The sequence below is a fragment of the Rhea americana genome, unplaced genomic scaffold (genome assembly GCF_003343005.1).
Source record: "Rhea americana isolate MKP2758 unplaced genomic scaffold, rheAme1 scaffold_98, whole genome shotgun sequence".
NCBI lineage: Eukaryota > Metazoa > Chordata > Aves > Rheiformes > Rheidae > Rhea > Rhea americana.
In genome coordinates this window covers 3,345,046-3,364,808 of record NW_028187177.1, presented here as the reverse complement: position 1 = coordinate 3,364,808, position 19,763 = coordinate 3,345,046, and the positions used below count along the sequence as shown (strand labels likewise).

At 44.9% G+C, this 19,763-nt stretch overlaps 1 protein-coding gene across 3 annotated transcripts in view; it reads right to left on the bottom strand.

The window, feature by feature from the left end:
- The window catches only part of MED12 (mediator complex subunit 12), a 37,276-nt gene that overhangs the window by 16,934 nt on the left and 579 nt on the right, over nt 1-19,763 (bottom strand). For all 3 annotated transcript variants that reach the window (XM_085325546.1, XM_085325543.1, XM_085325544.1), the window contains exons 2-23: nt 19,053-19,157; nt 18,080-18,271; nt 16,143-16,302; nt 14,660-14,835; nt 14,279-14,389; nt 13,458-13,712; nt 11,094-11,240; nt 10,706-10,805; nt 10,099-10,235; nt 9,121-9,252; nt 8,534-8,660; nt 7,640-7,869; nt 7,114-7,194; nt 6,062-6,235; nt 5,615-5,759; nt 4,593-4,711; nt 4,301-4,444; nt 3,345-3,508; nt 2,956-3,087; nt 1,052-1,279; nt 693-837; nt 297-417 (exon numbers count right to left, since the gene is read on the bottom strand). In XM_085325546.1, the coding sequence (XP_085181672.1) occupies nt 297-417; nt 693-837; nt 1,052-1,279; nt 2,956-3,087; nt 3,345-3,508; nt 4,301-4,444; nt 4,593-4,711; nt 5,615-5,759; nt 6,062-6,235; nt 7,114-7,194; nt 7,640-7,869; nt 8,534-8,660; nt 9,121-9,252; nt 10,099-10,235; nt 10,706-10,805; nt 11,094-11,240; nt 13,458-13,712; nt 14,279-14,389; nt 14,660-14,835; nt 16,143-16,302; nt 18,080-18,271; nt 19,053-19,157 (3,325 nt within the window). The remainder of the gene's footprint in view (nt 1-296; nt 418-692; nt 838-1,051; nt 1,280-2,955; nt 3,088-3,344; nt 3,509-4,300; nt 4,445-4,592; nt 4,712-5,614; nt 5,760-6,061; nt 6,236-7,113; nt 7,195-7,639; nt 7,870-8,533; nt 8,661-9,120; nt 9,253-10,098; nt 10,236-10,705; nt 10,806-11,093; nt 11,241-13,457; nt 13,713-14,278; nt 14,390-14,659; nt 14,836-16,142; nt 16,303-18,079; nt 18,272-19,052; nt 19,158-19,763) is intronic.

Here is a 19,763-nt window from a genome sequence, read left to right as displayed (position 1 = left end):
CAAACCACGTCAGCAGTGGGAAACGCACTGCTGGAGTTCAGAGCCGAGTACACTGGTGAGACAGTGTGGTGGGTCACACCTCCCTGTCCTTATTCAGCTTGAGCATGAACTCATGACATAGAAACCAAAAGGTCAGAAACGCTCTAAAGTAAAAGGTTCAATTCCTAAGTACAATACTGTRAAAGAAATATTGCAGGCATGTTTCACAACTGTGGGGTTCACAAGGTATCCATGGAGCTCAAGATCTTTGGGCTGGCACTACGAATAAGACAAGCTCTCTGCAGGGATGCACTCACCAGCATTGAGGAGCGAGGGGATAGCAGCACAGCGGATCAGGTCCTCCAGCAGCAAGCACTGCCGGGCAATGAGAATGGCAACAAAGGTGGCCAAGGAATCATGGAAAGATAAGTCACTGACCTGCAAGAGAAGAGATCAGCCAGTGATCACAACAGCCTCTGCCTCATTCCTGCTATCAACTTGACTAGAAGCTGGGAGATACGGGGGCCATAACCCCAGATCAACATCCACAGGCAGCCCAGGTTGCAACAATACTGAAAGGTAGCCCCAACACTCAAAGCCCTTCCCCGCCCCCAGAAGACAAAGCTCTATCCCTTGTTCATCTCTGCCTCCTCCCAAAGGATCCCTCCACTCCTGGTTCAACTGCTTTTCCCTTTTGGAGTGTTTGCACTTGCATCAACATTGCAGAGGAGATCATTGAAGCCACAGGTCCCATTATTGGAGGAGCAGCACAAGGCTTTGAGTACACCCAGCCACTCGGCGCTTAGRGACTTGCAGTAGCCAGTCAGTTCAGCACACAGGATAGCAATATCATTCACCCTGTATTTAAAAAAAATAAAACACAAATAAATAAATAAAAAGGAGGTGAGGGTCAACTTTTTAAGACATACACACAGACACAGAGGTGAGTCAASAGTTTAAGAGACACGGTTCGGACCCTTCTTCCAAGAAAGTCAAGTACAGGCTACTGGCTTTATTAGCCTCCCTRAGGATTTTATCATCTCAGTAAAACTACGATGGTTTTGCCTCTCACCTGTCTGGATCATGGTGTCCCACACACACATGCATAAGTGCGTTACAGACGAAGCTATAGCGGTTGGCTGGGTTTTCATTGAGGCTCTTTCCTAGGTTGGTGTATGTAAAGTTAAGTGCAGATGGATTCTCAATAGTGTCAATCATGAACTCAGGTTCCCAGAGCATGTTGGAATCAGATGGCTCAACATTGCAGTAGATTGTGTTCTTCACCTTAGAGCAGAAGTCACTGAACAGGACAGGAAAGAGGGATTAGGAGCACAACAGACATGCTTCCATTGATGTGTATAAGCAAAGCAATTCTGTGCAAGATAAGCCCAGTCCTGGGCAAGAATACATGAAGACTTAAGATCAGCTTGTATTACAAAGCTTCTCCCAGAAGGGTGAGGCTGGTTCTTTGCTGTGCAAACACCTGGAAGTTGCCAGGGGACTCAGTTAACATAGCATGAGATTGGCCATTCTGGGTCAGATCYGAGAAACACCTAGCTCAGCCTTTGGTGCCAAAATAGCGGATGCCCGAAAAAAAACAGTACAAGAGTGAAGCAGGCATGTGACAATACTGCCCCAGCATCCTTCCAACCCTAGCAAATTGTGTCTCAGACACTTTCAGAGCAGCAGGAGGTAATGCTCTCCTCAGCGGGTTTTCCTCCCACAAATCTGTCCACCTACTTTTTGTATCCAGCAGACTGAGATCAGAATATGAGTTCCGCAGCTTAACTAAGARCACTACAGAGGAGGATCTCCTTTTGCTCTGAACCTAACATTTATTATTTTCTATTCATACTTCTTTGTATTTGTATTGTAAGACATTCTGAACACTCAGTCCCTTTTCCATAGCAATGAGGATTTATAAACTTCTGTCRAACTCCCTCAGGTCTCTTCTTCATGATGAAGAGATCCAGTCTACTTAGCCATATCCCATAAATAAGCCACTCCAGACCTCTGGTTATGCATCCACTCATCCTCCTCTAGACCCTTCTAGCTCCACTATGTGCTTTTTGAGACAAGGAGCCTAAAACCACAAGGTACAGTTGCACCCTGAATTATATGGCAGCATAATGATGCCCTCTGTTCTGTTTTCCATTCCTTTCCAAACAATACCTAATATTTAATTTGCTTTTGCCTGCTACATATGATGATATTTCTACAATTGTATTTTCATTGATGTATCTATCTCAGTTACAAGATCCTTTATCTGAGTGRTAGCATACATCCATCACTATGTAAAGTTGGGAGGCAAAAAAGGACAATCCTTTGTGCATTATYTTGTATTTATCAACACAGATTTTCATCTGCCAATTTACTCCCTAGTCAGTGGGCCCTGCTACAGCTATCTGCAACCACTTTCAATTTTTATATTCCAAACAACAACTACACGAAAAGTTTGGATATTACTACTCAGACAGTCTTTGATATGTTGAACAGCACAAGCACTAGCTCAGACTCCTGCGGGTCTCCTTSGGAAGGGAGTCACCCTTGAACAAAGCTTCTTCCTGCTCCTTGTCCCCAGTCCCTGTTGTTTGCCTGTGAGGAACTATTCCCTTTTATCTATGGCTGTTTACTTTAAAGCCTTGCTGAATAGCTTTGGGGAGTTCACTTAAACTACTACCAGGTTTAACATTTCCACATGTGGGATGGCTGCTCAAAAAAACCTCTCTACTTCTATCTTCTACGAGTAGGACAAGAACAAACCTRTGGAGGTGCAGAGGATTATTAAAGGTGATTTACCAAAAATTACTCGAAGATCCAATAGCCAAGATGGTATAACAGGGACTAGTCCCAAGATTTCAGCTCCTCATTGAGAGGATCACAGGGACAATCTCATCAAACAAGATCACAAGAAAAGCTGAAACCAAGGTGCCTCACTGGTCAGCACCCACTGCATCCAGCCTACCTCAGACTCACCTAAAGAGCTCCCCAAATTTACTTTTGAGGTGACTGCAGGAGGTATACAGGTCGTAGAGATAGGCCAGGATACAGCGCTCTGCTGAGGAGCCATCTGAACGGTTCATGCCATGTTTCACCACCCCACACAGACTGCATAGAGATAAAAAAACGCTGTAGCAGCATGAAAAAAAAATCTGAAGGAATATAACCTCATTACRTAAGTATCACCCACACCTCCTGAGCACACAGCAACAGCGCCCACTGGGTAACATATCCCTTTACCCTCAGATTCTGTGAGCTGAATCCTCAGGCACAAAGTTGCTGCCTTTTGGGAAATATTCCTACCCYTTACAAGTCCCAACAGATACCTGGTTTCCTTCCCCTCACTGTGTGGAAGACTCCCTTACCCTTCGAAGACCTGAGCCATCTGGTCCTGGTTCAAGATAAGGCAGGAGTGGTAGTGCCGCAGCACAGCCACGATGCACAGGCACAGGCTAGTGGTGTAGCTGCCAACAAGGTCGGAGGATTTCAGCAGCAGTTCTGCCTCCACCACGCTCAGTTCATTCAGCAACTGCACCCAATGACAGAAAAACCCTTCAACAGCCACAGGGGTAAGGTAAGGTCAGAAATGGAGCAGACACACCACACCRCAGCCTATAGGACCTGCCAGGACAGGGACTAGCAGGTGCTTTTTGCCTAGAGACGTGCCCATGGAACAGATAATGCTCAATACTTGGGCACAATGTCTCACACCGGCAGCACAAGAGGCCTGCCAGCATTTGGCTATCAGAGGCAGATTATGATTTGGGCACAGATGGTAGCAGACAGTTTGTTCAGTACTTCTGTCCTTCCACACAAATCTCACTGGGCTCCCTTTTTAAGGCTAATGTCCTCAATTCCATTGGAGCCAGCAAGGCTGCAATAGATACCTAGCACAGCTAGCCAGAAATGGCAACAGAATTTTAGCAGGATCTAGAACGTAGCCCGCACTGCCATCTGCCAAACACCCTTCCAGGAGAGCGAGGTGGAGGAATCACCAGACAGACGACCTCCTTCYCACTCAAAGCAAGGCCTTGCTGCAGCCAGGGACAAAGATGCAAAGCAAGTCCTTCTGAGGATTATCTTTGCAGAGGCTCAGTGTTGCCTTTGAACAGGACATATGGTTGTGGCTATCTGCCAAAAACTATTCCCAACAGCTGCAGCTCAAGAGCATGGCAATGACCACCTAATCTGACCACTTTCACGACACAGGTCAGAGAGCCACCAGTGATCCTAGTAGCCAGGTCTATTAAGGCAGTACAGTGCTCCTGCCTTTCAGGCTGATGAACCCGTCCCAGGAAGCATTTGGGCACTCCATGCTTACCTGGATGGCAAAGTCAATGAGACCGCTGATATTGAGTGAATACTCCATCAAGTCAAAGATGAACTGCACATGCTGCACAAGAGGCAGGTGGTATGACATTCCCAAGGCAAAGCTGGTGATTTGTTCCAAGACATTGCGAGATACCTACAAGTGCAAAAAATTACATGGTAATAACTCCCCTTGAAAAAGTCCCTGATTAGGCCCACCTCCCCTTCCTTCCCAGAAGCTGCCGTCAGTACCGCAGAGAGACAGTCAGGGCTCAAGGAGGAGGGCATTCTCAAGAGCCTCATACCTGAGATGTGACTTGGTGCTGATCAAAATGAGAAAGATGCTGGAATTTTGCAAAGATATCTTCAGCCGTTGGGAATGCTTCTGGCTTGCTCTTTTTCCTCTTCTGGCCTTCCTCTCCACCTGCCAAAGTTGGGAAGGCCAGAAAACAGACTAGACTACCTTTCTCATCATTAAATTAGCCATCAGCACYTGCTAGTCCCTCAGCAAGACCATCTCCCAACACGCATCATAGCCAGAGAGCCCAAGTCCAGTCCTTAAGCTAATAAGCACCATTCTGAATTCACAGCAATCAACTGCTCAAGACAGAATTTCTAACCCGGGAAGAACAGTAGGGTTAACATCTAGTTTACTGCCAGTAGAGGCACTCCCTGGGGGAACTACATTCTCTTCCTGATGAGGCTAGATGTTCTAGTTGGGAAGTGTTCGGCCTCAAAATTTCTTTGTCAGAGCATCTCATTTTTTTTTAAAGAATTATCCTTTTATCACATTTCAACCTGCCTTTCCGGAACCAGTTTGACCAAGAGAGAAAAAGTGTAGCTAGATTCTGGGCCAATGGAACTTAGAGGTTCTCTATGATTTTGACACAGCTATCCAAGTCTCCTATCCTACGCCGTTATGTGCCCCAAGCACAACAGCACACTACATTTAATCAAGGTCTTTGTCTACWGTGCACAGAGTTCTCCTTGCTTCTGTACAATGGTCCCACTGCAAGAACTTAACAAATAAAGCTTGAAAACTGCAAGTTTTAGCTGGAGTCTCATTCTGAACCTGATACATCTTAGTCCCCTGCTGAAGAAGGCAAGTTCAATTAACCAGATAATATTGTTAGTAGGAAACCAAATCTTCCTACTTGCTGCTCAGTATAGCTGGGAACAGAGTGTCATTTCAGACAGTCAGTGACTAATAGAGCTTACCAGGCACCGTATATTATATAAAATCCTTCCACTGCAAGACTCAAGACAAAGGAGCCAGCCAACTGGAAAGGTATTCTTTCCTCAGAGGAGAGGCTCAAGCGCTACTAACCCGTCTCTGCAGTGCTCTTTCTGTTTAAAACTTTTAGAATATCTTTGGTTATTTTCTTGATTGTATGCCGAGCATCATCCCGTTGCTTTCCAACTCCAAACAGAACTACCAACCGTTGGTTACATTCATGACTGCATGATTCCTCCTGGGRAACCAAAAGAGACAACCGCATTAGTAACTATCAGGCTGAATAGCTTTCACATCTCATTTCATGTCACATCTACATCTTTTAAAAGCAAAAGAAAGCTTCATCTCAGAGATTACTCTGGGAGTAATCAAAGAGACATCTTGAGCAGATCACTCTCCTGAAGCAGGGCAGAAAAGCATGACTGTGCTCCTTATCCACCAGCACCAGGTTCAATACTATTCAGTGAGGCTCATGCTACAGCAGTACCTCATGATAGGAGCACAAGGCAGCAGCATGGGGGTTATAAGCAGGTTTCATACCTGAGGAATAGGAAAGTGCGTTGCATACTGGATGTGCCGAGGCTGGTCGTACAGGGAGGCTAGCATTCCTTCTGCACATTTTTCCTTCAGCAAAGGCTTTGCTTCCTTTTCAGGATCTGGTTTCTCAGGGGAAGGGCTGGCTTTAGATTCACAATGCATTGGAGGAGAAAACATCTAGGGAGATGTAAGAACATGACAAGGCAGTTAGGGAACATGGTCACATGTGCACTTAAGACAGCTGAATGAAGCTAAATCTGCTCACGCCTAGAAAGGAGCAGGAAGAATGAAGGTTTGAGAAACATCTAACTCTTAGGACACTGGGCAAGGCAATGCACTAAGTCATCATTGGCATTTCAGCTTCTGGTCTACCTTTCATAATGAATTAAAAAACAATGGGAAATAAATAACCATGCCTTAGGATTTTGGGAACCTCCACAAAATGAGTCAGGATCCTGTGAAATCTCTGAACATCACAACAGCCTAACATATACCTTGAAAGTACAGAAATGGCTGGAGGAAAGTAAATMCTCAGAGATTTTTAACTACTACACATCATTTCTGCATGGTTGCAGAATGTTTGAAACCAACCATGAACTATGCCCACAAATAAACTGAAGAACTGTAAAATGAAGGAAGTACTAAAGGCTACACAGTATGACAGTAGGAGATGTGTGTCTTTTCTCATGTCCTCAAGAATCTCATGGCCAACATTATTTGGGCATTGTCACTCTCCTAGTGTTATCACTGTTATCCATTTCCTCTCTGCTCCCAAGCAGCTGTGCCCACCCAAACATTGGGCTGACAGTGCCCACAAGGCAAGACATCCTAGGAATGACTAAGACATACTCTACTCTGATAGACCCTAATCTGCAGAAACAGGTTATATGGACCTTCTAGTTGCATCATCCCCCTTCAAATGCAACCAYTTCCAGCACACTGGCTCTGTATCAGGGAGCAAGGACTAGCACAGAAGTGAGATATATGCAGTAACTGGTCCCAATACAACATACCRACTTATTTAGTATCAGGTAGGAGAAACAGCAGGCACATACCGAGAAGTCTGTCTTCTCCATGTCATCAAAAAGCACGCTGGAGTTGTGGTCGATGTCCATGGACTCAGAAAGACCTGTGTCCTGAGAACAAACAGGACAGCTTTATGTCTCAATGATACAACACGGAACAATACAGAACTCCTTTATTACAGTGCTTCACTTCTACATTGGACAGTGACAGCACACCCTTTTATGCCAATACCCATTGCACCTGCAAAGGGAAACCCACTTTGGAGCCAAACACACTGCAAAGCCCTGACATCAGGGGCAGGGCTCACAGCACCTCGTGCTTCGCTGCTCATCTCTGAGCAGTGCAGGGCTTTCCCATCTACCCCCTCACATTCTGCAGGCCATTTCCTSCTACCCAGAATATAACTTCTACTCTGGAAATAGACTGGGGGAAGAAGAACTATGAGTCACTGGTACATCTTCTAGCAGGTAATAGCAAGAAGGCTGCAAAACTGGTAAGAATGGGGAAGCACAGCACATGGAGGTGCAGAGGGAGGCCATGGTGGTTGTATCTCACCTCTAGCTTGATGCCACTGTTTCCTTCTGTCTCCTTCCTGTCATGTTCTTCAGCAGGGTCATCAAAGGGAGAGGGGGGGCGAGGCCCATGAGAGTCCATGGCAAGATCACCCCGGGAGATGAGTGTGCACATGTAGATGTTGTGAGAGAAGACATCATGTCGGATTAATTCACAGAAGAGCAGCACCAGGTTAAAGAACTCCACCTTCTCATTTTCCTTCCCAGGATCAGCTGGAAGGACAGCAGAGACAGTCAGTGTTATCAGAGTTCTTCTGTAACATTGAGCCTCACCAGATACCTAAYCTAGGACCAGAGCAGGTGTTTCTAAAGATCTCAGTATGGTAAAAATGATGATAYGCAGTTCTGAGACTGCAGCAGGGGCAGAGATCAAAAAGCTCAGCTTGAACAGGCAGTAAGTAAACAAACAGCTCACTAGATAGTTTCATGGATGAGAGGAACAGGACTTTTAGTTAGAAAGGTCATTCCGAGGTGTACAAACATAGTTCCTCAGCATTATTCATAACCGTATCCTCTCCCTCTTAATTCATTTATTTGCAGTATGTCTACTGAGAGGCTATTTCAGAGCTTTGTCCCTTACCAGTTAGAAATCATGTTCTAGTTCCCAGCCTGAATTAACTCCCGACTAAGTTATACTTGTTTATTTTTGCCAACGCTCTGTTAAACAGGGATGTTTCTGCATTCCCTTCCTGTCGTCTAGCCCTTCAGGCTCTTTCCCTCCCTCTCCAAGGTTTGCTCTGGGTTGCAAGGAAGCCAGAGAGAGAATCTGGGTATCAGTTAAGACCTACGCTACAAAAGAATAGCATGCAAGTCCAAAATTTTGCAGGATAGGGAAAGCTAGAGGRAAACTGGGAGACCACAGGTTCTTGTTACGTACTTAGCATAGGAGCTTGAGTGTCAAGGAACTGCATAAGGACATCCTGAAAGACAGGAGCACTGGCTGCTGAGAGAGAGCCTGAGGAGATGGAGCCCTTCTCATCCACGACTTCAGAGTCCCCACATCTCTGTGGAAAGAGAAAAAGAAATACAAGCTGCTGTCCCAGAGCAGAAACTCACTACCCATACATACCAACAACCTCAACCCCCCACCTCCCACCCCTCATCCCCGGATCCTCTCAAGACTGTTTTCCTATCTTGCACTTATGGGAAAGTCACCATCACATAGAGAATTTCTGTAAATTTTAGCATGTCCAGGAAAGCTAGTACTTCCGCACTGCAATCACCTGTCTCCAGAAGCGTCCAAGAGATATACACACAGAGATACACACAAAGTAGCACCATACCACAGGTTCATTTGTGACCTGCTCTGGGTTAGATCAAGCAAATGCTGTGGTTAACAGCACCAGTGTTAAAAAGGTATTGCACAGATCAGCCTTTGCCTGTCAATGTTGCAACAAACTGGCAGTCAGGTAACCACTGCTCTGCTTTACTGCTATTGGGCTTCCATCAGGAATACGGACTTACCTCAGCCTCTATCTCCGCTTGACGCTTTTCCAGCAGTTTTGCCACAACCATAGCCCTGTGGCGTCCGGAACGCTTATAGCTGACAGCCCATTCACACAGCAAGGCCACCACTGCATCATCATCAGGAGAGATCTGTTGAAGATAAAAACACAATGGTGAGACTCTGAGCCAAACAGAAGAGGTGAGCAGCCCCAAGGTCTCAGGCTGGATACCACAGGGAGCTTACTGAAGTCTGCTACATGCCCCTCTTCCTAACATGGAGAGGGGATGCCAAGGTAGAACCCTCCTGCTTTGCCTCTGCTTTCCAAAGAGACTCCATTTTGGAACGTGATGTGAACCACAGCTATTAAGAAATCTCCAAGATGGTATTTCTTCAGAAAGTTTCTCTGTCTTTCAGCAGCACATCTATGGGCTGCTAATCTTAGCACAAACTGGAACACAGTTTCTTGACAGCATTATACCCGCTATGCAAGCTACCAGCCTTGCAGCTCATTTCCAGGAGCCAATGCAACATCTACTGCACTGAGGTCTTACACACCATAAATGTGTCACCTTTCAGGCTAAGAGGAACTTGAACTGTGAGCTCCCAGACTCCTAGGAAGCGTCTGTCAGCCCAAAATCTGGCAAGGTCACTATTTACTGTTCTCAGACATATAACATGTCTTTACCACCAATCTGCTATCTGGACTCATGTCTTCCATAAGGAGACTCCTCAGCCAGCTGTGTGGATTGCCTCAAGCCTACACACATTTGTTACAGACCTCTATTCTCAATTCAGTGAGGATGTCTCCCTAATACATCTCTTAAGTCTCTCTAACTTAAGGCTGCACTAATTTTTTTTTCAGTGGGGATCACATCTCTTGGCCATTGGCCACTAGCTAGGCAGCCCTCTGCAGATACAGGACAGTAACTGTGGAACACAAACAAAAATATAGCCACTAGCCAAGACCAGGACCCAGCAGCAATGTCCCAAGGCACCTCATGACTGTCTTTGGTTGGACCCAGCCCAAATATCCTGTTATACAAGGAATCCAAAGAATTGCTGAAGTCAGATCTTTCAAAGCTGTGACTATCCAGAACTTCTAAAGTGTGCAAGACACGGCCAATAGTGAAACCTAAAACAGAACAAAGAAGAGAAAGGTATGCTTGGCAACTGGTACAACAGACTCAGAAGAAGAAAAAAAATAAAGTTTCTGAGAGCTCATTGCTCAGGAGACAGCACAGCACAGCCTAGGGAGGGAAAGCTGTATTGGTCAAGCAAGGGTCCGTCTAGCTTAGTATCCTGACTCACACAGCGACCAATAGCAGATGTTAGGGAAAGTATTGGAGCATGGCAAGTACACAGGAGTATAGCTCTCTGGTACACATTTCCAGCTTCCAGTAATACATACTCCTACTATGTCCAGGGGAGTTGACCCAGGCAAGATTTTGTACCGGAAAAAAAAAAGAGCCATTTGGTTCTCTTCATTGCTAACAATAAACTGAACACCAGCAAACAGGAAAAACAAAGAGAATGGCCAGATGGGAAGTTTTTCAAAGTAATGCACAGAATAGGGGAGAGAAATTTCAGCCTACAGCAAGTTACCTGCTGTTGTTTCCTGACACTTGTCAAACGACCAGCGAACCTCCACAGCCTGGCCACGTTCCTTTATCTGCTGCTCAATTTCACGGAGCTTTGCCCGAACCTAAAAGCAAAAGACTTGCATAAACATACAACAGGGTGTCTTAAAAGTGCTAAGCAAGAAACAGGAAATAAGGAGCATGACAGCAGTCCTACTTTCACATTAGATTTTGTCCATCTTCCAAGGACATCACTGTCTTGTTTATAGCAGAATGGGAGCAGTTAACTCCTCAGGAGTGAGATGGCACCTTTGGCTATGCTCACCACACAGCATGAAAAGAAAATCCTGAATGAACTAAGACACAGCTGGTATCCTGGGCCACTCTAGCTCCCTCTTCTGAATGCTGCTCACCTGCTGTGTAAAGGCTGAATTCCCCCCTGGCATGGGCAAGTTGGATGGGGCTATCGGCAGGTGGTCCAGTGGAGAGCCAGTCTTTATCCTGCTGTCAGTCAATGAGTAATGCCACACCAGGGCGCTTGGGCAACACAGAATTATACTCTGCAACAGATAGAAAACCAGCATCATTGAACAAATCCAGGTCAAAACACTCAAAGTTAGGTTACTTCTTACAGAAATAACCACTCCTCTATCCTACTGTCCAGAGACAGATCAACCTGTACAAATATTTACTTTCTACGGGGGGTTATTTGCCTCAACCTTGGCAAAAGTCTTCAGGCTAAAGACTCTATGAGGATGGAGAGGAATAAACTAGTATTTTTTCGCATTGACTTTCTAGGCGAAGATATGAGCAAGAAGCCAAAGCCAGAGTTCCAGATTATCCAAAAGCAGCAACATGTTACCACAGAATTCCTTGCTGCTTCTAAAGAAAAACAAAAGAAAAACAAAACAAAACAAAAACAAAAACAAGAAAAAAACCCGCCTAACTTTCTACAATCGACATTGTCAGTGCACTATCCAATCCTCTGGCCCAGAAGTAACATTTACATYAGTGATTTCTAGCACTCACCAAGAGTGAAGCGTAAGAGAAATATGAGTCAACAGCTCCAAATTCATTACATTATTTATTAATTAAAATTATTATAATGGTGATTATAATAATGATACTATTATATATTTGCTTTCATTATTTTATGATCTTGTACAGACACCCATAAACACAGACAAGTAACTTCGCTGAAGGATTCCTAAGAAACACCCCTACAAGCTTCTGGCTCACAAGGAGACAGACTTGAAGACAGATAACTAAGGCTGCTGTAAGCACTCCAAATCAAAGAGCTCATACATCTGTAAGACACTTGAGTAAGAGTTAATTACACACACTGTTAGAAATGCATCTGTATTTCCAGCCTGACTCTAGCCAGCTCCAACTTCCAATCATTAGATCTTATCTGTCTCATCCTTATCTACTACCTGCAGTCCAGAAGATCTGCAGATCTTCTATTAGAAGTCTTCTTCTGATATATACTAAAAAGAACAGATCATTAACCAAACATTTTTATCAGGTAGTGTTCAGACCCCAAGTCTGCCAAACCTTTGAGGTGTATTCACCTGCACCTTTTCCATAAAGTAAGCTCCTCAGACAAAGAATTTTTATATTCAAAAAAACAAGCTATCTCACAAACCAGATTTTTTTTTAACTGAAAGTGACTAAGAAATACTTAATAGAAACATGAAGAGGTTATGTATTAAACCCCACACACACTGCACTCTACTCTAGACTCTTGCAGACAGATTCTTACTTCTAGCCAGTTGCTCCCTGAGAAGGTTCTTGCTATCCTGTTTGAGAGCCGGCTGGTTGCTTCTCAATCCTGCCAGTGCTCCTTGGTCCCAGTTTCAGTCTCTCTGTTGAATTGCAGGCTTCCAGCTCTCTTCCTCTCCTCCTCCTGCTCCACCCTGCACTCTCTGAAAGCTTCTCTGTTTTAACAAGCTCCTTTACTTCCCTTGAAGGGGCAATATCCACTCCCTCCACAGGGATCCACCTGATTCAGTCACTCTCCTCTTGAAGGAGGAGGACACACAAACCGTGAACAAACAGATTTAACAAAACTCATCCATCTCCCTTTGACACAAAACACTGGATGGACTGAGTCCCACAGTGACACAATAGCGCTTGTCCTTAAACATCTCTTCTCAATACGGCATCTGTGACCTTGCCCTTTTACTGCAATGGATGACTTTATCAGTTGTAAATCTACACCTTAAGAGTTCAGAGTCATGCTTTTTGTAGTCTGCCTAAACAGTAGAAGGTCTTCCATACAAACAGCATTGCTTTTTTTTAAACTCACAAAATTACAAAACACTCTTACTTCTGGCAAAATTTCTTTCCCTAGATGACAACCATTTATTGACATACAAAACAGCAAATTAAATGTCCCTTTCTCATTTCCTCTCCTGTAAATCTTCCCTAGGCATCTAAGGTATCTGTGAACACAGCAAGAGGCTTACCACACTCCCCCACATGGAATCATTAACCATGACTCCTTTTAATTCATTGATATTCTCTTCCCAGGACAGCACTCAGTACGCTCAACCCACTTTTCCTATGCAAGTCAATCTAGGGCACTACTGTAGCACTGAAGTTTGATATCAAAGGTCTGAAGCACCTCAGCAAAAACTTACTGTTTGATAGTCACGGCTTGAGATTTTTCCCTCTCAGGAAGCTCTTGACTCAGCACGTAATGATTTTTCTGCGATGGCATACAATATAAACCATCCCTGGTGACTCTGCTGTTACCAACTGTTATTCAAGCCTACCTGGAGGATGCAGCTGAGCCCATATACCACTGGCCGGTGCTGAGGGCACAGCAGTAAGTCACTGAAGGGGCTGGGGGGAGGATTCCCAGCAGCTGGCTGAGGGGTGGGAGTTGAAGGAAGAGCATTCCCTGGCTGTGTGGACAAGATGTGGGGTGGGTGCCCGCCAGCGCCGTCCAGCTGCATAGCAAGCCTGCGGGTGCAGAAGTAGGCCAGACGTCTGGACAAGTACGCAGACTGCACAAACTCTCCAGAGTACTGTAGGGAAAAAGTGAAAAATACCCTGGTTATGAGTAGCATGAGAGAAACCCCTGACCCTCCCAGAGGCACATATTGCGTGGCACTGCTTTGCACAGACAGCTGCCTTTTACAGAGAGCTCCTTAGCAAAACCATCATTCATTGGCTACTAAGCACCAGAGAACATCTCCACATGCTCTGCTATGGCAATGACTTYATGCACCTCAACCTACCCACGCCCAGCCTTCCCTGGGCTTGGAAGGCCTTGCTAGAATATGTTGTGACAGAGGAAAGAAAAGTCATTTCCCTGCAGTAGTGGGCAATGAATCCCAAGAATCTGACTATCACAGTGATGGGCAGGGATTATCAGGCCTAGAGCAAGAAAATATGGTAAGGAAGGAAAAAACAGAAAAGGTCAGGACAAAGAAGACTTCCTTGCGTTAGCTGCCAAATGACGGTCAAATAGAAGGTCACTCCCTAGTGTTCTCAGAGCAAAACAGCTCATCATCCCTTAGGCAACAAGGAGGGGACTGACAACAGAGGAAGTTGGTGCTCTCCTGAAGCCAGATGGGCAAGTTGTTCTTACCCGCAGCAGCAGGGGTAGGAGCATTTTCAGAAATTCATCTTCTCCTGATCGTATCTTCTCAAAGCACTCAAGAACCCAAGTCAGGAATTCATGTCGGTCCAGCATGCCATCCTGCACAGACAACGGCAGAGCAAATGGACAAAAGCAACACTAAGCAAGGTCAGGCAGAGCAGCAGCAGCTGCTTGCTTTCTGAAAGCAGAAATACTCTAGAAGTTTGCACAATTCTGTACCCTGTTCCACCACTGAGCTCAAAACTACATCCAGTCCTAGAAGTCTACTCATAAAAAGACCATATTCTACACAAATGAATCCCTTTGCATACCTTTTCCCTAGTGCCCCCTTACCACGTGCCCACCCAGCAGCTCCCTCCAGTCCCTCACCTGGAACATGAACATAGCTAGTTTCTCATTGTAGTCCCACTGCTTCAAAGCTTGTTCCACCTCTTGGGGCATTGGCCCAGACGGTGAACCACAGCCTTGCCCTGGGAGCTGCCTATAGAACTCAGCAATTTTTTGCAGCTGCTCCGACAGGTACTTGGTGATGATCTGCGTCCACTCTGCAGAAAAGAAAACAGGTTAGCAAAGAGAAKCAAAGTAAGAATAGGCTGGTGTCAGGTAGAAATCCAGAAATTTCTTATTGTTCGAGAAGGACAGAAACACTAAGATAGGAAAGTAAGTGTCAAAATATTAGCTTTGCCTGCGAGCTGGAGGTGGCAGGGAGGAAAGAGCGTGCACTGAAATAGGGAACAAAGGAAAAAGCTTCTGTGTCTGGGGAGGGAAAAAAAGTCATTTTGTCTTCATACAAAAAAGTTAGGAAAAAAGGTTCCTTCACAGCAGTTGCTGAAAATCAGCAAGTGGAGAGAAAAGGATTTCCAGCAGGGAGCAGCGTTAGGCCTGATTTAGCATCCTCAGTAATCTGAGGGACATCAGAGACACCAGAAACGCTTCAAGTCTGAACTTGTTCCTTAATCTGTTTCAGATACCAGAGAAAGGCCACGATCAGCTAATCTTCCAAATAATTATTTTTACTAAAACATAATGGTGTAAGAGACAGATGTAATACGCTCCCCTGGGACAATGAAGGTGACAAAACTCAAGATAAAATATGCAACAACCTGAAACAAATAGTTCTCAAAGAGTCAGCAATAGGACAAACATCCAAAGACAGAGAAGATTAAATGGAATAAATATATCTAATAAACCGATCAACCTCCCATAATAGAATTAAGCAGTCTGTGCAATTTTTATACCAAAGATAATCAAGTAGGAAAAAAAAAATCCATGGATCTCAGCTGCTAATACTGCTTTTTAAAGTAGTGTGTATGGTCAGATACTGTGGTGTCAGCCATGCAAACCAGAAAAAAGACAGAGGCAGTCCTAGATTGCACAAATCTGGAGCAGACCGGAACGCAAAGGACATTAGGGAGAGGAGCCAGTGCGGCCTAAAAAGACCAGAAGCACAAACAGGCAATAATATACTGGAATTTGCAGGGGGAATATACTTGCTCACTTAAGAAACTAGTCTAGCTAAGTAATACTTCATAAAAACTGTAAATCTGTAAACCTTAAAAGACAACCAGTTTATGGGGCACAAGGGGAACAGCAGAACTAATGGGGAGGGAGGGGGAGAAAGAAGAGGTAGGCTCTAAGGAAGTATTTCCTGCTACCAAGACTTACTTTTCAATAGAGTGCTCTCACAAGTGGGCCCTGTTGCTTTAGACAGCTACACACATCAGAACTCTAGCATTTATCCAGCAAGAAACAAATTCACATTGATTTCCAAGCTAACCCTTACTATTCAAGGGCAGCCTGAGACAGGAACACCAAGGACRAACAAAACTAGTACTCCACAGAAGGTGCTTACCAATGAAGGGGTCAATGACATGCCGCTTTTTCACCTTGGTTTCTGTGATGGCAGCATAATAAGCACAAGTCATTTTGATGAGCCAGGCCGCTCTCATCACTGGAACAGTGTACTTTGCCAAATAACCGAAGACCTCTTCTTTCTTGCTAAAGATGGGCACCTGTAACGAGGGGGAGGAGGAAACCGCAACCAAGGACTTAGGAACTATTCCAAAACAACCACACATACCATAGGCTCTGCAAACTGTGCAGAGAAGAGGGGAAAAAACAAAAACAAAAAAAACCCAAACAAACAGTACTGTGTTGCTCTGTGTCACAGGAAACCTACTGCAAGAATTCATCTCCGGTCAGAAAAAAAAAAAAAAAAAAAAAAGCAGTAGCAGAGCTGCATGACAATGTAATCAGAAGCATTAAGAAATAAAATGAAAGAAAAAAAATCCCCATAATTACATCACTGTAAATCCACACCCTGAATCCTGCAAATCGCTCTGGTTATCCAGAGAGGATGTGGACAATGAAGAAAGGTACAGAGCACAAACTCAATCAGAAGCAAAGAGTATCTTCTCTATGAGTGCAAACTGAAAAGACTAAGTTTTTATAATCACTCTATTTTATTTACAAAATCTTATAAAATCACGAGTGGTCAGCAGAAAAGAGACAGAAAAAGGAAATTTAATATTTATAGAAGGAACAAGATCACTAATTCAAGTTTCAAATTTCAAGGCTCAATATGGGGGAACACCAGTGATATTATCAGACTGCAGATTTATAAAACAGCAAACAATATCACACCACATGAAAAAGTACAAATATGGACTTGTTTCCACAAGATGTTATAGAGAGAAAAAGCATGGATGGATTCACAAAGGGATTAGATAAATTAACAGAAAACAAATGCATTTGGTAGGTATCTCAAAGTCCCTAAACTAAGAATTGTTGATTCACTCATTTGCTATGTTTCTTACATCCTTCCCCAATTATTCTCTGATGTCTCAAAGAYATAAAGACAATTTGGCTATCTGAACCTGTGGCTACTGACTGCAGCAGTGTTCATGTCTATGCCGATGAAGACTGATGGAGCATATTGTCAGGAACTGGGGAAGGCCCTGAAAGGCTCAGGTTTTCACAAAGACCTTAAGAAACAGACAGTCAACAGGCAAGGGTGCAAGTACTAGAAGTTTATAGGAAGAGATTCTGGGGAAGCCTGACTATTTTCCCCAAGATTGACTCAGAATTCCAAGGGCCAGGCAAACGTCAGCTGCTAAACTATGTGCTCTGCTACTATTACACAACTGGAATTATGTTTCTCCACAACACATACTGGTATCCCAAGTTCCCTGTTTATAGGTTCATCTTGACAGAGTTAGATCCCCTAAAAAATGGTAGAGTAGGCCCCAAAGAATTCAAAATGCTTCATGACAACATCTAGCCCTACATCCCAGAGCMCAGAAACATTTTATAGCTTCGTCTCAACCAGGCTGTCACACAAACAACTTCTCAGTTTAAAAAGAGAAACACATGCCATTGCAACAGAAGTCTGGAAAGTTATTTGACTACTTATTTCCAGTAATTCTCACTATGACTTTTGAGAACTTGGAAACGCCCCAAAACAGGAATGGTCCTAATCTACACAACAGGTCAACCAAGGGCAAACAGGAACCAATTCCTCTGAAAAGCATCAGAATCTCAAAGTCAGTCAGTCATATTATATGAGCCAAAAGACAACCTCCGAATAACTGACCAGAAACCAGTTCTTTAGGTGGGGAGACTGCAACTATTGCAATGCAAGTCCTGAATCTGCTCTTCAAGCTGAAAGCTTCAACTGATGTGCACAGAAGAAACTTCTCCAGACAGTAAAGCCTTCTACTAAATGAGAATTTCAGAAATAAGCATAGATAACATGCTTTGCCCTGCCAGGCAGCCTTCCCTGTAACATACCTTTTTGGCGAGATGAGTGAGGGGCTTAGTTCCAGCCAGATCTGTGAACCAGTTGTTTATGGCACTCTGAGAACGTGCTGTTACCAGCCAAAAGTTATCCTTCTGATTCACCTGGGGTTTCCGTCTTCCCGTGTCAGGCAGTGTATTACAGCGCAGCTTTTCTGCAATAATACTACTAAAGTTTGAACTGATCTGAAGGAAAAAAAAAGAGATTAATTATATTTTATAGCTCAGAGAGCTGTTCTACATGCTTAAAATTCTATCTGTCCTGCCTACTAGAAGTGTCACTACTGTGAGCTTTTGAAACATAAAAAAAAACGTGCCAGCAGTTCCCTTTGTCATATCTGTAAAGAGGAGCACTTCAGRAAGACTCAATACAGGACAACTGAACATTTTCAATAAATGAGAAGGGACTCAAGTTCGGATGGACACAACTCTTTATACAAACTCAAGTCAAATCAGATAGAAGGCCTCTGGCATAGATGTCAGCCAAGAAAAACAAGAAATCTTGTGCTTACTGATTTCTTTCCATCCCAGTTCATTATTACTCCTCTTATGAGGGAGACCAGGAAGTGAATATCTTGATTTCAGAGATAGGAAAGATGAAGTTAAGGTCTGTTATGCAACTCCCATAAGTTAGCTGACAGAGGTTTCAAGAAATATTCTCTTCAACCATGGCAATAATGTAATCCAACCAAACTGGAAGAAGTTTCCTCCTACTGATATTCCAGTCTTCTGTTTTAATTGCTGATTGTAAGGACTTCTAGGCACAGGTTTAACGAAGACTGCAAATACAGATCTGCCACAAAGGTGCACCTAGCACGACAAGAGTCTGCTTTCCCAGAGGGAGATATCATTCCAAAAGAGCTCCTAGTTACGAACGCGTGGGAAGTACGAGATCCAGACCCGCGGAGGACCCGTCGGCCTGCCCCCACGGCYGCTGGGCGCCCGCGCTGCTCCGGAGGGCTCTCACCTTGGCGGGATTGAAATTGACATTTTTGGCGCTGCCGTGCTCATCCCCGGAGACAGCCGGCTGGTTATTGAAACCTTGCTTGACATTTAGAGCAGTCAGCTCATCCTGCAGGAGAAAGACGATCAGCATCGCCCGGCGAGGCATCCCTACACGAGCTCTGCAGCTCCTATCCCTGCCACGACTGCTCACCCAGTGCAGAAGCAGCAGGAGGCACCGACAGGTCCCACTCACCTGCCCCAAGGCTTTTGCTACCAGCCTGTGCCCAGGATAAGAGCTTGGGGAGGGAAAGCTGCGCTGACAAGGCATGAGGGGGGCTGTGCATCCCCCTGCATGGGAGCTCAACCAGGGGGTCCCTTCACAGGGACCCAAACCTGGCCAGCAGGGCACAGCGGGTTCCACACACCCCCAGGGGAGCTCAGCCCAGAGGTCACTTCACCAGGACCCAAACCTGGCCAGGGGGCATAGGGGACCCCAAACACCCCCAGGGGGAGCTCAGCCCAGAGGTCACTTCACCAGGACCCAAACCTGGCCAAGGGGTACAGAGGACCCTGGGAACCCCACAAACCCCCAGGTGTGCTCAGCCAAGGGGTCAATTCACCAGGACCCAAATCTGGCCAGGGGGCACAGGGGACTCCAAACAGCCCCGGGGGAGCTCAGCCAAGGGGTCAATTCACCAGGACCCAAACCTGGCCAGGGGGCACAGGGGACCCC